A 17,260-nucleotide genomic window follows, 5' to 3' on the forward strand; every position below is an offset into this window, starting at 1 on the left:
CTGCTGTCTTTGCTGCAATGTCTTTTTCTATTCGACTCTCCTTGATTCTCCGATGATTGAACTTGTGAATATGTTTCTAAAGCTGTACAAGATTTCCTAACTTAGATACTAACTACGTTGGCTTGTGCAAAAGTGAAGGCGTTACGTCGGAAGATTTGAACCCACACAAAGTTTTTGTGAAATTTGTGATATTTTGACACTGATGCGATGCTTGGAAGTGGTCACATGTGACTGCGGTGTTTTGATTTTAGAATCCTTTCACCATTCCTATTTACATTGGGAGCCATATTCAAGATTAAAACACACAACCAAAACCTAACATATTCATTTTACACTATTGAATTACAATTGTGTGGTGATGAGCACTTTTAGCTCAGGCTTAGTTTGCATGTTCTCCCTGGGTGTCTTCTAGTGGTCTCCAATAGTCCCAAAGCACACATTTGAGGTTAGTTGGTGAACTGGCCATCTCTCTGGGGTGTAATCTGAATTTTCAAAGATCGAGGGATGGGAGTTTACAATGCTACCGATATCCTGTTGTGAGCTTGTTTAGTCCCGCAGATAATTATTTTCATCATCGAGTCGCCGATAAGTCTATTACAGGTCAAAAAATAAAAGTAATATAATGAGACTGTCAGGTCTAAGAAGACATAACTGCTTATCTTGTCAAAGAAAATCACCCAACTAATTCAACTGATTATGATACTAAATGGAGAAGGCAAGCTAAATGTCATTTCTGATTAGAACGATAGGATTTTTTGTTTGTTTGTTTAACAGGGAATTAATAAATACAGATTTTGTTACTGATATTAAAGCCAGAGCCACAAACATGTTATGGATTATGTTTAGAATTTAGATACTTTCAGCAATCCCTACGCATATGTCGTCCAGTGTTGTCGTTGTGGCTTTCTCCTGTTTATAGAAACAGTGGATTACAGTCACAGATCCTCTCATTCAATCAGATGACTGATACACTCTGACATTTGGAAGTCTCTGCTCTCCACAGCAATCCCAATTTGTCAGGGAATCATTCTGCTCAGCTTCTGTCTGTATTAAAGTAATCTTGCTTTTGCATGTATTGCTTGTAAAAAAAAAAAAAAAAGAAAAGAAAAAGAGAGAAAATCCACAGTTATAGTATTGGCTGAAGCTTTTCCCAGCCATCTGTTTTCTGCCTGTAACACAGTAGTTGTGGTCAGCGCACAGCCATGGTGCTGTTTCTGCTCGTCAGCTGTTGCTGGTAAGTTGTATTGTTATAACAACGTGTTGTTTTGTCTTCAGGAAACAGCCTTAAAAAGATGATGGGTTTTGGAAATAAAAGAAAAGAGATAAAGCAAAATGAAAAGTTTCTTTTCTCCTCTGAGTCGGTGATAGCAAGGGCACTGACTGCACTTTATTAATGCACTCCATCTCCCCCACTTTTGTGTCAGACGTAATACAAAGGGCAGAAGTGTGTGTGTGTGTGTGTGTGTGTGTGTGTGTGTGTGTGTGTGTGTGTGTGTGTGTGTGTGTGTGTGTGTGTGTGTGTGTGTGTGTGTGTGTGTGTGTGTGCGTGTGTGCGCACTGTGAGAGAGACGGTAACAAAAAAAAAAAAGTGTGAGCAAATTTCTTTAATCAGGAGTTTTTCCAGAGTGCCTTATCCTTGGCAAGGCGTGTAGTGCTATAGAGGGCTTTGTGACATCTTTAAATTGCATTCGATGCAAATACGAGGAATAATTTATGAAGTGATTGCTTGTCTCTCACTTGCTGCTTTGTTGTAGATAAAGCCTGACTACTTTTTTTTTTCTTTTTTGAAGTGAAATTAAAGCTTTTCAGTCTACAATTTTTGACATTCTGTTCATCCCGATACCAAAGCATCCTTGACCTCGTTCGACTGAAGCAAACACTTTAATTGCATCTATCATTTTGTTTTTCTGTATCCCCATGTGGAGACTTGAAAACAGCAGGGTCTTAATTCGCTCATTAATCTAGTGATTGGACTATATGTAGCATCACAGCTTTTGTGCAAGTGTATAAGGCGCTGTTGGATCTCCTTTCACACCTGAAAACAAACCAAGCCAAACTCGACTTTTGTTGTTTTTTTCTCCCTTCAGATACTTTTGCCTGTGTACCGTGCAGCTTAAGGTACAAATACAAAGTGGCGTTAAATAGAAAAGACAAACTCAGCACATCGTGAAAACAAGTGTGAAAAGGTATGGCCAACGCTCTGCAACTTTCACTGTTAATTTTATACCTAAAAAAATAAAAGTAAGCAGTTCCCATATTGTATAATGGGTGATGCTGTTGAGTAGTTTTTTGTCTTCTTTGTGGTCATTAATTCCAGTGAGATTTAAAATAGTAGGTAAATGGCTTTTAGCTGCTTATCACATGGACTATACAAATTTATAATAGCCTGAGGGTTCTGTCAAAAAATTCCTTTTGCTGCTTTTTTGCGCGAATCAATGCACCCTCTTGTGGTACAAACTAGTATTGCAAGATTAGTTTGGTAATTAACTAGCTGACATCACTATTCACGATACACCCAAAAAAAACCTTTGTCTGACTTGGATTATTATTTGTAATATTGATTTATGGTACATTAAATTTATATGCAATACCTTTATCTATGTAATGGCAAAATCCAGTGTACATCTGTGGCTGGCCTGTCTATAAATTATTTGCGAGTGCTTTCATTTAAATGGAAGATTCTATTCTGAAATGCAAACAGGAAGTTTCTGCCTTTTGTCAAACCAATGGGACAACCTTCATTAAAACAGCTTTAATGCACAGATATTTCCAGCTATTGGGTGTTGTGGACCAGAAAAGATAATTTATAGAAAGATCACTCAGTAGGCTGGAATAAATAATTGACTCGTCAGTGTACAGAAAGAATAAAATATAAAATACCAACAATCTTTTGTATGTCTAGTTGATGCGTTGTGCATCATTGACATTTCTGATCTGGATTGACTTGTGAAAAAGATTTATTGGCGATATGTAGACTTCAAGGCAACAAGAGTAAGGGGAACCAGTATGAAGTGCAGAAGATAAGTTGGTAGAGTGGGAAATAATGTACACATTTAAAAATGTGGTCCATTCAATTTTGAATTAGAGTGCTGATGTAAATTACGCCGCTTAATAGGAATGCTGTGCATTATTTTTAACTTCTTGGTCGGTGGTCTAGGATGAGTTACATAGTAAACATCATTGTTTTGTGAGATTCAGTCAGTGTCGCGTTTCCTATTTTTATTTCTGCTTCACTGCATGACTCAATACACCACCTTGTGGTGCAAACCTGTACTGCAAGATGAAACAGGTTGGGAGAAACTGGAAAACCTGATTTTGGTAGGTACGCCACGAGCACATCATACAAGTGAATTTGAAATAACGTCAGGAGTGATTCTTACCTTTAGTAAAGGTGGCGTGGTTGGATACTTGTTGTATAACCAAGTCCTTCCACCATATTTGTACAAGCTTAAGCATGCATGAACATGCAAACAGGCATGTTTACACCAGGAACGGCCGAGCAGTCCCTGGAAAAGCTGGGGCCGGATATAAATAGCCACGGCTCAAATGCTGGAGTTGGTTAGATATTCCCAACAGTGTTATCAGTGGTTTGGGTCTCTATGAAGGCCTGAGGTTGCTTCAAGCTTTATGTTGTGGTGGCAGTGGAGCTGCTCGGACCTTTTCCATCACATCTCCCTCTTATCGAAAGTGGTGTCTTTTTTTTTCACTGCAGCTTTAGCAAATATATTGTTGTACTTAGATCCACCTTTTTATACTTCATTAGTAATTCATGCATCACTAAACAGAAAACAATTACCGTAAAGAAACATATGCCACGGAAAATATGCATCATTAGGTTGTTATATTTGAAATATATATGTATATATCAACACATTGTGTTGTTAATCATGATTAAATATACAGGGTTCGCAACAGACTCATTGCTACACTTGGACCTTGAGCTATATATTAAGTGTATCTTATTTTAATATACTATAGTTTTAACTATGTCCTTCACTTTGAAATAAACAACACTTAAATGTCCGTGTCTTCAAGGTCCATAGGCGAGAACTCACAGATGGTAGCAGAGATACTGAGGATAAATTACCACCTAAATATGTCAACTAATCCTTCCCGAGTGCCTGCAAAGAAAAGTTAGTTACATAAACTTGAGGGGTGTCAAAATCAAAGTAGGTTGCTCTGAAAATTCTTGTAGGATTACATCACACACAGCCCCATAAACCAGGACATGTTCCAGGTTTTGTTTGAATATCGCATTGAAGAGTCACAGATGTAAAGCGGGGAAGAAATAAGCGTGTCTTTTCCCATCAAGCCAAATTATGTTACATTCAGTGAGAATTGCACACAGGAAACTGATTCATCACAACACAATAATAAGGAAACCGATGTGATGCTTTGCAGGCGGTTTTGTTACAGACTGATGTCTCGCTGAAAGCCACTGAAAAAGTGAATCATACTCTATTGCTGACTGTTAGACCAACACTGCTTAATATGTGGCTGATATTTGTGTATAACAACCTGATAGGTTTTATCTGTCGACTACCAGAAAGAGCCGCTTTTTACAGGAGCGAAATAGACTCATGATTGATCTTCTGACATCATCGCGCATGCATTGTTTGGCGCATACTGTACATAGAGTATAGAGCACTGTCTCTGTAATGTATAAATACAGAATGTGTGTACACGACTGGGTGTGTGCACACATTGTGAACACTGTATACCATAGATGAGTGATAGGGTTTCCCCCATAAGCCCGTCTAGGCCTTGCATTCCTCTCATCGGTAGAGTCTGATGTGTGCAGGCTTTCAGCTAATCTGGGAAGAATGTCGGTTTCAGACACACATGTGTTCCATTAAGTCCAGATCGGCGTAAATAATATAACATGCAACAGCTAGCATTACAGGTAACTATACCCCCGCAGCTGCGCCTTTGACTTTACAGTGCCCCAGCAGCCCGACCTATAAAAAAAAAGGGAAAGCCAGTGTTGGTATCTAATGAGAAAACACAGGATTGAACTGAACTGTGGGAAAACTGCTGATTCATTGAAAAGATGGCGATAATTAAAGTTTATTAGGTGACGAATTCTGGCGTGTATTAGTTATTGTAAATCGTGAAAATCTCCAGTTGTTTTTGTGTTTTCGCACAAAACATTGGATAAAGCAAGCAGAATATATATATGCTAAAAATATTTTTGGGGAAAACCTTTTGAAACTAGTTTCTATAGTAAACATAATGGAATAACTGGATTGTGAAATCTTTTTTTAATTAGTTTTATCCAATTTACAGATTGTTATATACCAGGAAGTTGTGAAATACAATAGTATGTTGGTCCCTTTCCTTTATTAACAAATAACATTTCTTCATTTTTTGCATTTATTTCTAATGACTTAAAAATGTTATGAAACAAAAAAATAAATAGATTAAGAGTTTTACGTCATCATACATGTTTATATCAATATATTTGTCTAATCTTCATTTCAGTTAACATCAGCCTGCCAATTAGGCTGTTGGCCTAAATTAAATAATGTGTTTGGCAAATACTTTAATTACTGTGATTTGCCACGTCGCCCTTTAAATTATTACAGCGAATTCCACTTCTTTACATCTGAAACTGTCACATGGAAAAGAAGATAAGTGTAAGCGGCAGTGTAAGTCTGCCAATTGTCAGGAGTCATGTAAGAATGCAAATCCCTCCTCCTATTGTTAAAGGTTGTGTGTTCCGACGGCCCTCATTGGCTCATTGTGTATATTGTGAGTTCGCTCCACTCGTGTCGATTGGCTCGGCCAATGTTTGCTTTCGCAGTCTGCCAGGGGAAGTCCCTCTTGTCCTCAAACAGGCCCACATAGTACAGTAACCAACACAAAGTTCAGAGAATGCCAACATTTTGCATGGTCCTGTGGCAAATCACCAGTTAGTTAGAAGCTGTGTGTGAGTGATTTATTTATGTATTTACTGTTTCAGCAAAGGATTACCACAATGTGAGCAAACAAATGAACTCCAGTGAGATTACTACTCCCGTTTTGGCCAGAACGAGTGTGGGTGTGCAGGATTATATAAAAAAAAAAAAAGAAAAAAAGAAGTGAGAGGTTAGACTCAACATGATGTTGAGAAAAGATGGTAAACGGCTGGTTCAGTGGAAATATCGTAGGAACTCAACGCCAGCCAAACAGTGAGAGAGAAGTGACAAGGGCGAGAGCCTCTGAAGTGAGGACTGGGAAACAAAAGAAAGGTGTCAGAGAACAAGTGTCGGGAAACGATGCTTCTCGCACTTGCAAACTGTTGTGAGCCAGCGAGGAAATGTGAGGAGTTTGGCTGTTGCTGTTCTGGGTGCCAGCACTCCTAATGAGTCTGTCAGGGCCAGTTAGCACAGCCAGGCCTGCTTGTGTCGCCTCCAGGCCGCAGACAGCTGTTATTAGCCCCGTAATGGAATGCCACAGGGCCAGATTAGCCTGGCACACTGGAGAAATATCAAACATTCACTTACTGTGGCTCCTTCGCTGGCTAAAGCAGCTATTCTGCGAGGCATTCGTTTAGCCGCGATGCTGGCAAGCTACCTAACAAGCCTCAAAAGAGAGAAGGAAAAAAATAAAAAAATAAAAAAAAGTCTCCATAGAAAGATGGGAACTAGTGCACAGTAGCTCCTCTGCAAGGCTGGCAGAAAATGAAATGTCAGACTCAAGCATGTTTAAGACAGTATATCAGGTCACAATTTATTTATTTTTTTAAACTTAGTATCATTTTTCAAAAAACATCTTCAGCCGCACAGAGAAATTTCACATTCATTTTAAGATACATTACCCTGGACGGCAATATGTTATCTTTAATAATGCAGAGTCGCCATTATGCAAACTATATTGACGAGCTGGCCGCCGCTGTCTACTCATCTGTTTTTACCTTTCATAATGAGCACAGGAAATCAAACCCTTACACAGCATGTGCTTTGCCTCTGCCCTGGGGAATAACCTGCACAGTGTACAGTCTGAGATAGTCTGAGTCTCCCACCATCAGATCAGCACACCGCCGACACGTACACTTATCTACAAAGAGTGGCGCTAATAAGATAGAAATCACACTCTTTGAGCATGCTTCTGTATTTTATTTAATGTGTGCTCTCAAGCTTTTTGCATGCTTGGTTTTGTGGCTTTCATGGTATTGGTAATCGCTCTGCATTTAGACCCATAAACACAATGTGCAAATGGTGTGTTTATGGTAAAAGAGCCGGCTGCACTCATTCGTGCACTCCAGTGTGTTTGGGTGCATCGTGGGACTGATTACGTGTGAACAGCAGGGCCGGTTTTTGGTTAGTTGAGGGATGTTCTCTCACTTACTTGTGAAATATCTGTCAATGTTGTATGTCTCACTGCATAGTAATCTCAAGCCCTGCCCTTGAATGTACTTCTGTCAGTGTGATTGCATGTGGCGTGCGCTTTTGTTAGATGACAAATTAACATTAGGAAAGAGAAAACTGGAGGTTGAGTACAGCAAAGGAGTTCACTGTAAGAGAGAGAGCGACAGAGAGAGAGAAAGATAATGTGATTTTTGTTCTAAATTGCCGTGCTGCTTTTTTTTCCTTTTCCCTCCTCCTTCAACAATCTACAGCCTATGCTCATTAGCGGACTGTATGGATCAAGGGTGGCACAGTCATTATGCTCTATACATAGCACAGAGCAGCCATTTCCAAATATAAATTAATGTTGTGTCCTCTTATCTATGAGAACGCGTTTTCCACATCACCAGTTGCAGGTTTCATTTTTACAACTGGCAGTATACACAAGCTGATATAGCTTCTCAAACACAGAGACTGAAAAACAAAAAAACAAACAAAACAAAAAAAACATTGCTTGTTTTGTACTTTAGCGTTCTTGCAGAATAGGCTATCATTGTTGTACGAATCAGATGACAGCAGACTGTTGACCAGATGATGGTGATGTTAATGTGAGAACAACAGAATATCAGTAAGTCACCGACCAGAAGTGTGTGTGTGTGTGAGTATGTGTGTGTGTAGCTGAGACTGAAGTGAGAAGGAAGATGAAGACAAGGGAGATAAAGAAGTCGGGATTTGAAGTGAATCCTGGGAGGTGGCCACGCTGTGACTGTGGACCACGGTGTGAACCCCACTGAGCGACACTGTCTCTCCCTGGCAGGGCTCACGTTTCGCAAATCATTAGCTTCCCAAGTACTGAAGGCTCCTTCATCACTTCTGGAGGTGGTGCTACACAGCTGAACACTTGCGCGGGGACGCACAGAGAGGAGATGACAAGCTGAGAACCTACTAGACTGTAATTATCAGCTGTGTAACGTATAGAAAGATGGAGTCAGTAGAGTGCGGCGGCGCTCTGGACCCCTGGCTACCAAACACAACAGCTTAGTGCCATTAGTGCTGCATGAGCCAATCTTATCCAGTTATTATGTGTGGTACATCACCATGAGGCGATGTGATTTAACATGGCAGCCGATGTGCAGGCTGTGCGACTTGGTGGAAATTAATGAAACTAACACTTCTTTGCAAAGTGAGGACCATAAAAAAAACAACCTAATGCAAAATGAGTGGCCTGTGCGATCACTTCATGGTTGGGGGAGGGCATAAAAGTTGAGTCGCTTTGAAGCGCAGCTGAATGTTTGACTCAGAGCTGGATCTTTTATTGCAAATTTACTCCAGCGTTTGATGAAAAAGTGATGTGGACTTAAAATTTTCTTTCTCTTTTCTTCCTCTGCCCCTTCAGAGCAGATACGGTGCTGCAGATCGAGGCGTAAGGCTCTACAGTTCCCTGCCCATGCGCCCAAACCCTGACGGCAAGAGACTGCCCTCTACTGGGGTAAGACACTTCTCTCTCCCCCCCCCCCCATCCCCATCCCTCCCCCACTTTACCTAATGGTGTACACCAGTGCTAATGTACCACACCGAACCTAAAGAAACCGACTCGGGAGTTTCTTTTGTCCTTTGAAGTGCAAGACTGTGCAAACTCCAAACCAAAAAAAATAAACGTAGAAACAACCGACGTCTGGAAACATCTTTTCATGCTTGTACCTTCTCTACCTGCTTCTTCTCCGAGCTGACATTGACTGGCAGGCAGCATGTACGTCACAGTTCTACACATGTTCTCACCTGCAGGCACTTTACAAACACCCGCTAAACCAGAGCATGTCTTTTTTTAAATTTTTTTTATTGTGGGAAGACGCCTACGTCCATGCACACGGAGAACATGCAAACTCCAGCCTGTAGAGCATCACTCAAAATCTACGCCCTCCTCAGCTCCTCTTTACCCTTACTCATCCTTTGACCGCTTGTCTCACCCTCAAACTAATTCCAACCACATAAGTCACACAGTTCGGCCCACTCCGGCTCGTAAATTATTGCCGGCCACCACAAAGGCCCTGGGTGGTTTGTGTGGGAGCTTCCCCCCTGCTCACCTCTCGAAGAAGCACATTGCTGTCTGTGATAGCCCAAACCACCTGCCTGCTTCTGGGTTTCTATCCACACAGAACGCAGGCTGAGTTGCTTGCTGGGTAAACTGCTGGAGCTTCAGAGCGTTTTAGGTGTCTGAAGATATTGGCGAATGTTGATTAGGTATGAACATTTAAATATTTGGGGTCGCCTTTTTTTTTTTTTAACCCCCTTTCGCTTATTCTTTCCTTGTAAAACAGCTGTATTTGGACATCAAAGCTCCAGTTCCGAGTTATTTCATTTATAAGTGCTCATGAGGACACTTGTAAAAAGAAAAAAGATTAGGCTTATTGAAGTTAAATGATGCAGCTCTTGCAGTAGTTTGACTTTGACAAAGTGCTGGAACAGTCAGTCTACTTTGTTTGTGAAACCTTTCTTTCATTTTGTTAATAATAAAAAAAATAAAAAAATCTTTCAGTATTGTGAGAATCATAATTAGAATCGGGCATGCTTTGCTTTTATGCATTTACGTAACAAAGGAGGCAAAATGAAAGAACAATAGAGCGAAAAGAGAGAATTTAATTTCATATGTCTTCCTTTTTCATGTTTCACTCCATGCAAGTGCTTTTTGAATTATCTCTTCACTGCTCCGGGGCTCAATGAGAGGAAGAGTGGGTGAGTGAGGAGGAGAGGAGGAGAGACAGACTGAGGGAGGGACAGACAAAGCGAAAACTGTGTAATATTGTTGGTGCGCACCTTTTTTTAATTACAGCAGAGATTGTATTGATGTCTCAGGCCACATGTCCTAAATCATTTATCAAGGGGGGAGAGTGCTAACAAAGCATTTCTAAGAAACCCATCCTCTCCTAGGGCCTGGAATCATACGTTATCTAAAGTGAATATTGTTAATGCCTTTCAGTGGAGAGACCCACTTACAAATCATGGGAATGAGTTCCTTGTCAGGACATGCTTGAGGTGGTAAAGATATATATCCACTTTTATCCAATCCTCTGTTGTGCAAATTATAGTCGGCTTCCTCGACGCAGGAGTTGTTTGTAAAATAAAGATGCTCAAAGTTGCGGGCAAACATTAACGCAAAGGAAAAGAGCATTTCTAAATTGCTTTGTTGCTCTGTTCGACAGCAATTTAAAGAATTCATCATCTCTTGTGCCGTGAAGGATTTGACAGGGAAAAAAAATTACAATGGCGAGAGTCAATGCTATTTTCTTCCTCCTCACTCACTCACCCTCTGGTTTCCTTTTACTTGCCTTTGTCTGTTATTACCTGCGTGTAGCGTCAGTACAGTAGCAGACTGTATAGCTACAGGCTGCCTGGAGAGGAGGAGAATATAAACCACTTAACATGCAGGAGGAAACCAGACGTTTTTCCATTGCACTTATCAGGTGCTGCGGTGAGAGCAAGTGTCAAGGTGCAGTAGGTCCCCCCCCCCCCCCCCCCCCCCCCCCTTCCTTCCCCTACACACCCCTTTTTACTTTCCCCTGATCTTTATCTACCCCCCCCCCCCCCCCCCCCCATGTCCCTCACCCCACCACCACCAACACTCACCACCCTCAGTTCAGTTAAGAGTGGGCTTGGCACTTCCGCAGCATGCCCCCCCCCCCCCTCCATCCTCTCCACCACTTCTTTTCTCTCTGTCAAACTAACCTCCAACTCCTGCTCTTCACCTCTATGTTTCCTGTCAAGGTGCACTGCCCCCCCCCTCCCTCCCCCCACAACCAAGCAGCAGCTCTGCCCCCGCAACCTTTTCTCTCTCTTTCTTTCAAAATCTATTACAGTTCTAAATGCCTACAGTTCATTTTTTTTCTTTTTTTTTTAAATGCTCAGAGAAAAGGACGTGACCCCCACCCCCACCCCCTACCTCCACCTCCACCCCCACCACCCCTCACCGCGCTGCCGTGATCTTGTCATCCCCACATGCACAGAGAACAGAGGAGGGCTTTTGTTGTATTAAGTGACTTTTAGTGGAAACCTGCATATAAAATTGAACATGCACTTTAGTGTTAGTCTAGAGTGTCTGAAAATGTCCCAAAGTCATTGGTGCACACTGTATATTGTCAGAGCCTAACCTCTTGGATCCGGACCTCTCCAGCCCAAACCTTACCAAAGTGCAAGGCCTTACAAACCTTGCAGGTTAATTACCTTTTACTGTGACACAAAAAACGCAAAAGAAACTTTTATTTACCTTACGGTGAGGATATCATGAACATGACGACAACACAACTTGTATACCAGAGGGAGGGATGCAGGAATCCCACGGTTCTTCTGATTTGATGCCGAGGTGGCCCGTTAATGTGAATTTAGTCAAGCACTTTTCTATCACACACACAGATTCTTTGGAAAAATTGTCTCATTGCATCAGTTTAGCACATTGTTATTCCTGAGGTTGGCATGACCGTCCCGTGTTTTCCAAAAAAATCAATGCGGACAATTGGTGCCGAGGCTCCGTGTCTTGACGTCAGAAAGGTGCTGAGCAACACTTTCTGATCATACTCAAACATTTCACCATGCAGCTCAGACCGTGCGGACGTGTTGCAAAGTCACAAGTTTAACCCCTCTCCTCTTTTCCCTTCATACCTGCAGGGTTTTCTTGTAAACAAAGTTTCGGTTTCAGTCTTTCATTCTGTATCCTCGAGGTTAAAAATGCTCAGAGTAGGGTTTTTTTTTTTCTTCTTCTTCATCATGGAACATTTGCAAAAGCCGCATCTCTTCAATATTTTCAAACTTGCAATGTTTACATCCATGCTCAGTAGCTTGCAGGCTTCCTCTGCCCCGCGTTTGCTGGCACGCCGCTACGAATCTGGGCGCTTTACCACCGCGTACCGACGAGTGGAATGGTGTGAAACCATTGGCAAAAATTTGTATTGCATAAGCCTTATGTTTGTCTATGTTCCTGCATGTGTGATGTTGCATACAGAAGAACTGATAAAATGGAGACTTGCTCGCAAAAATGTTGCTGCATTCTGCAAAATCGTAGTCCATGAATCCAGAGAGTACCATTGCATGTCTGCGATGTTTAAAATTCACCCCACTCCACATTTGACAGTATATGTTCTGTAAAATATCTGTCAGGATACATCAAATAGAATATGTTTAGTGCATCATTTTTGCATATCTTACATCTCTGTAATTTCATGTCAACTTTAGTGGGTTGGAGCTGTGTTTGGCAGCAACACGGCTGATCCAGTAGCAAATCAGTCAAACTTACTCGATAAGTTCCTTCCCTACAAAATGCACAGCGAAATGATTACGGTGCAGATTTTAAAAATTGTTTTAAAGGATGCATAATGACTTGAATCAGGAATTGTTTGAGCTCTCGTTGGATTATCATCAATGTGCTCTTTGTGAAGAGTCAAAGTGTTTGTGCTGCTGCTGTCGCTGTTGTTGTTACTGCTGTTGTTGCTTTAGTTCCCCTGTCTTGACTGCAGCACATAGGTGAGGGTTCAGGATCTGCTGTAATGCAGAGATGACAGGATCGTTTCAGGAAGGGTTTCTACAGCTCCCTCTCTCTCTCTCTCTCTCTCTCCCTCTCTCCCGCTCTCTTTGTCTCTCTGTGTCTTTTTCTCTTTTTCCAAGCTGATTTGGAGCCTTGCATAGTCAATTATGTAGGGAGTGAGAGATGGAGTGGGGGCTCCAGCTTCCATATTTTGGTGTGATATTAATATTGCATGAGCGCTATTCTGTAGCGAATATCTAAGAGACTGCCTATTAAGGCAGCAGCAGGAGGAGAACATCACACACACACACACACACACACACACACACACACACACACACACACACACACACACACACACACACACACACACACACACACACGCACACGCACACACAGAAAAGCCAGAGAGCACAGAGTGCAGGGGTGAATCAGTCAGGATCAGGCACAGGTCGTTATAATTAGTGTTTTCCTGATTTATTTTAGTTAGATAATAAGAGTGACTCATTTTCCTGTTTAATATGTCATGTTTGTTTATCTTGACAGGGCTCACATCACACTGTACAGTGTGTGTGTGTGTGTGTGTGTGTTTGATGTTGGCAAGAACTGAGTGATGTTCCACTGTAATTGTGCTAAGAATGGAATATTCTAACTAACCAAGTGAATAAACAAACAAAACACAGCGGCACAAAACAAATTCATGCTGTACGAAAAATAAAAAAAAGGCAGGATAATTGTATCATTGCATACAGTGAAACAGGAGTGATCTGATGGCAGGCTATTTATTTTCTGCTGCTGGATGGGTATCAATGATGCATACAGTGAGTGTCAACAGTGAAGGTCTCCGGTGATGACGGAGATGCTCAGTATGGACACTTACTTTTTTCTTTTGGGGGAGAGGTGTCATGTGACATCACATATGATATCACTGGGTATTTCACAGTACATTAAAACAATTATATATGATTTTAAAAGGCTGATGGCACATATGCACAGTAAAAATGTCTATAATTTGCATGTAAACCTGGAAAATCACAGCAGGAAGTGCCATGGTTGAAGGAAATTTGGAAACACTATATATCATGAAATCTAAATTTATGGAAGCAAAGGAGTTAAAGAAAAGTAGATCCTCATATTTGCCCGATGTGATTAGATAAAACCTAAATAATAAATACACATTTTCTCTCTTGCACCTACATTATTTGGCGAAGAAATGACCTCTTAGTAGGATACAATCCAGAAACTCTATATATATCACAAGAAAAGCTCTGTTGAGCTGTAATTGAAAATACTAGTATTGTGTGTCAGAAATACTGTAAATGGGTTTAACTTTCTCTTTAATTCACTGCCCATGTTCATCCAGTCATTTCTCTTGCAGTTGCCAAGTCAGGTAGAGACTGCCGCGTATCTTCTGCATATCAAACATAATAATCAGTAGATAGGATTTATCCCACAGGACTTGGTCTTGTAAACATGCTGAAGTGGCACTCCTTTACAATCTTTTCCCTCTTGCAGCAGCATTGCCAGGCGCTGTCAAAAGCCCAGAAAGCCTGGTCTGGAGTTGACAAAGCCAGTTAGCCCTGAGCCCAGAAGCATCACGCTGGGCTCAACGTTGAACAAGTGCTTGGTGACCTTACAGCACCAGCTGGAGTTTAAAGAAGTCTTTAAAAGGCCGATTCTCCACAGTAATATCATCGCACATGCCTCAAAGAGTCTGGATTAAGGCCCACTTTCCCTCCTGAAATGTAACAAATGTGTGAAAAAACATCACAGCCAAATCCAATGTGTAGAGTAGTAGTGCTGCTGCTGCTGGTGGTGGTGGTGGTGGTGGTGGGGCTGGGAGCAGATAGGAGATGCAAAAAAAATAAAATAAAACGGGGGAGAAAGAAAGTAAGTAAAGGCAACTCAGCATCTCAACACTCGCCAACCCCCCCTCCCTGCCAGATATATCAATGTAGTTGGCTTTCTCTGAAATTCAAATGGCAAGAGGGAAAAAAAAAAGCAGATGAAAAAAAGAAACCTCTGGCTTTGGATGGGGGGGGGGGGGGGGGTGCTGAGAAAAAGACCTGCCATCTATGTATTAGTGCTCTGTAAATATTACATGAGCTCCACATTCGCTCAGTTGTTTGGCATTACTTCCACTGGATGGGTATATTATTTTAGAAACCATGCCTTGTTTATGGAGAGGCATGACCTACTTCCAGACACTCCTCTCTTTCTCTCTGGTATTTTTTTCTCCCCCCTTTTCTCTTCCTTCATGCTCTCATTCCCTTCACCTCTCTTTTCCTCCTTTTCTCTGCCCCGCTGTCTCTTATTCACTCTCAGCCTGTGCAATCTCAACTGGTTGTCCCTGCTGAACAATTACAAGGCAGAGAGACCCAAATGGAGATGTTTGTAGAAAACAACATGTGTATAATTAAGGTTTAATGAGCTCTTGTCAGGGTGGAATGTGCAATTAGATTGGTAATAGAAAATTCTGCCTGAATGCAAGTGGCAGAGACTGGATATGGAGTCAGCATGGCAGTGAATGAAAGAACAGTGAATTATTTTGAGCCCTATTGACAGAAGTAGATGGTTCTTCGATGCTGCATTTAGATTTAAATACATGGTGAGTTCCCAAATGGAGAAAGAACAGGGTTTTTTTTCCCCTCGGTTCTATATTGTGCACTTTAAAATTACTGTACTTGTGCACACCAGGTTGTTTTCTTTGAGGGGGAAAAAAAACAAAACTGTTCTTGAAAAGTTATGCTTTTACTGCAGAATGAACAAAGACAATAATAGTGATTTGAATGGAAAACTTTCACAGAATATATGGGGGAAAGTTGTATTATAAAAGCTTTATTGTAGGTCATTCAAGGTTTAAGTCTCATACTATGATTAACTTTTAAAAGTAGCCACTTTTACATTTATTTAAACAAGACATTCTGGGCCGCATGGCGGTTTAGTGGTTAACACTCATCTTACAGTATTCTCACCTCACAACGAGAATATATCTCCAGTTGGAATCCGGGCTCGGGGAGGTTTTCTATGTGGAATTTGCACAGGGTTTCTCTTGGAACTCCAATTTCCTCTCATAGAGCAAAAACATGCATTTGAAGTTCATTGGTATATCTGTGGCGTTTAAAACACCAAGTTATTAACTTTTCAGATTCACTAACACAAAGTTAAGGCGATAAAAATTCATAATGTTATTGCAGCAGTAATTACTGGTGAAATGAGCACCACAGGTAAGGAATATTTTAATTCCTGACTCGCTTGCCGAGTATGTTCTTCGTGACTTCTCGGGTTATATTTTTGACAAACATGTTTCTTTTATCAATATGAGAATAATAAAAAATAAAAAAATAAATAAAAATATCATGATTTGATCACCATCACGTTATCAATAGCTTTGTGTTCACAAATGACCAGTTTATCTATAATAGAAGAAGCAGGTCAAAGAAGAGAAATTACATCAAACTTATAGCTAGAATCTACCTCCATCTTTAGCAGAATGCGACTTGCTTTATCTTATCCCTACTATTCAAGCACTTCACCACACTATCAATGTACAGGTATTACAGAAAGCCAGGAGTTTATACATTCTTGCCAGTTGTTCCGACAAATAAACACATTTTAAGAAGGTTTGAAGGTTCATCCAACGTCTCCCACCTCACGTCTGAATCAAATCCAACTTTAAAGATGTTGCATCACGTGAGAGGCTTTATCAGTTCTCTAAGAGGTGACACCATTTCTGATGAAGCCTGTCAGAGGAGAGGTGAAACATCTTCAAATCTTAAGCAAGTGTAGTCTATTCACACAAGAAACAGGCGTGTACCACCTTTTGTGTAATTTAGTCAGACTGACAAACTAAACTGAGAGTGTTACCTTGCCGGTAAATGTTACTTTAGCATATGTTAATAGGTGTGAGTGTACGCATTCACTGGCAGAAGATCATAAATCGCTGCCTTGTTGTTTCATCTCCACGTCTCCAATGTTACTGCAATTTTCAATAAGAACAGGTGTCTTGTTGCTTTCTTTTCTTTGTTCTCTCGCTTTTATTTTTACTTACTTTTTAATTTCTTGACTTGGTGCAGTTGTGGTTTGTGAGTCTGGTGGAGAAGATCCGCACCCACAAAATTGTCTGGCTCTTTCTGAACGACTTGACTGGTCCCTGAAAGAGAGGGCCCTTTGTTGGCTTCCTCTGGGACTGCCCTTGAAAGGCTCCTATTGTGTGGTAAGCACTATGATATAATGCTATGGATTTAATAGATGTAATGGAACAAGCAGACGTGCTTCTCAAACCCTTGTGTGATACGCGGCAGCCTGTTTAAGGTGATCGGAAGAACATATTCAAGAATTGAAATCCTACTATATTCTGCTGGTTCAGACGTGTGTTAGTTTCGGCTGTGTGTTTCAGACCAAATATGGAGATAAAAGT

The 17,260-nt window shown here is 41.0% G+C and overlaps 1 protein-coding gene across 4 annotated transcripts in view; it reads left to right on the forward strand.

Moving 5' to 3' along the window:
• Positions 1-17,260, forward strand: part of tox2 (TOX high mobility group box family member 2) — a 97,215-nt gene that overhangs the window by 24,523 nt on the left and 55,432 nt on the right. For all 4 annotated transcript variants that reach the window (XM_080461015.1, XM_080461012.1, XM_080461013.1 and 1 more), the window contains exon 2: positions 8,725-8,817. In XM_080461015.1, coding sequence (XP_080317141.1) covers positions 8,725-8,817 — 93 coding nt within the window. The remainder of the gene's footprint in view (positions 1-8,724; positions 8,818-17,260) is intronic.

The sequence above is a fragment of the Lipophrys pholis genome (genome assembly GCF_963383615.2).
Source record: "Lipophrys pholis genome assembly, chromosome: 4".
Classification (NCBI taxonomy): Eukaryota; Metazoa; Chordata; class Actinopteri; order Blenniiformes; family Blenniidae; genus Lipophrys; species Lipophrys pholis.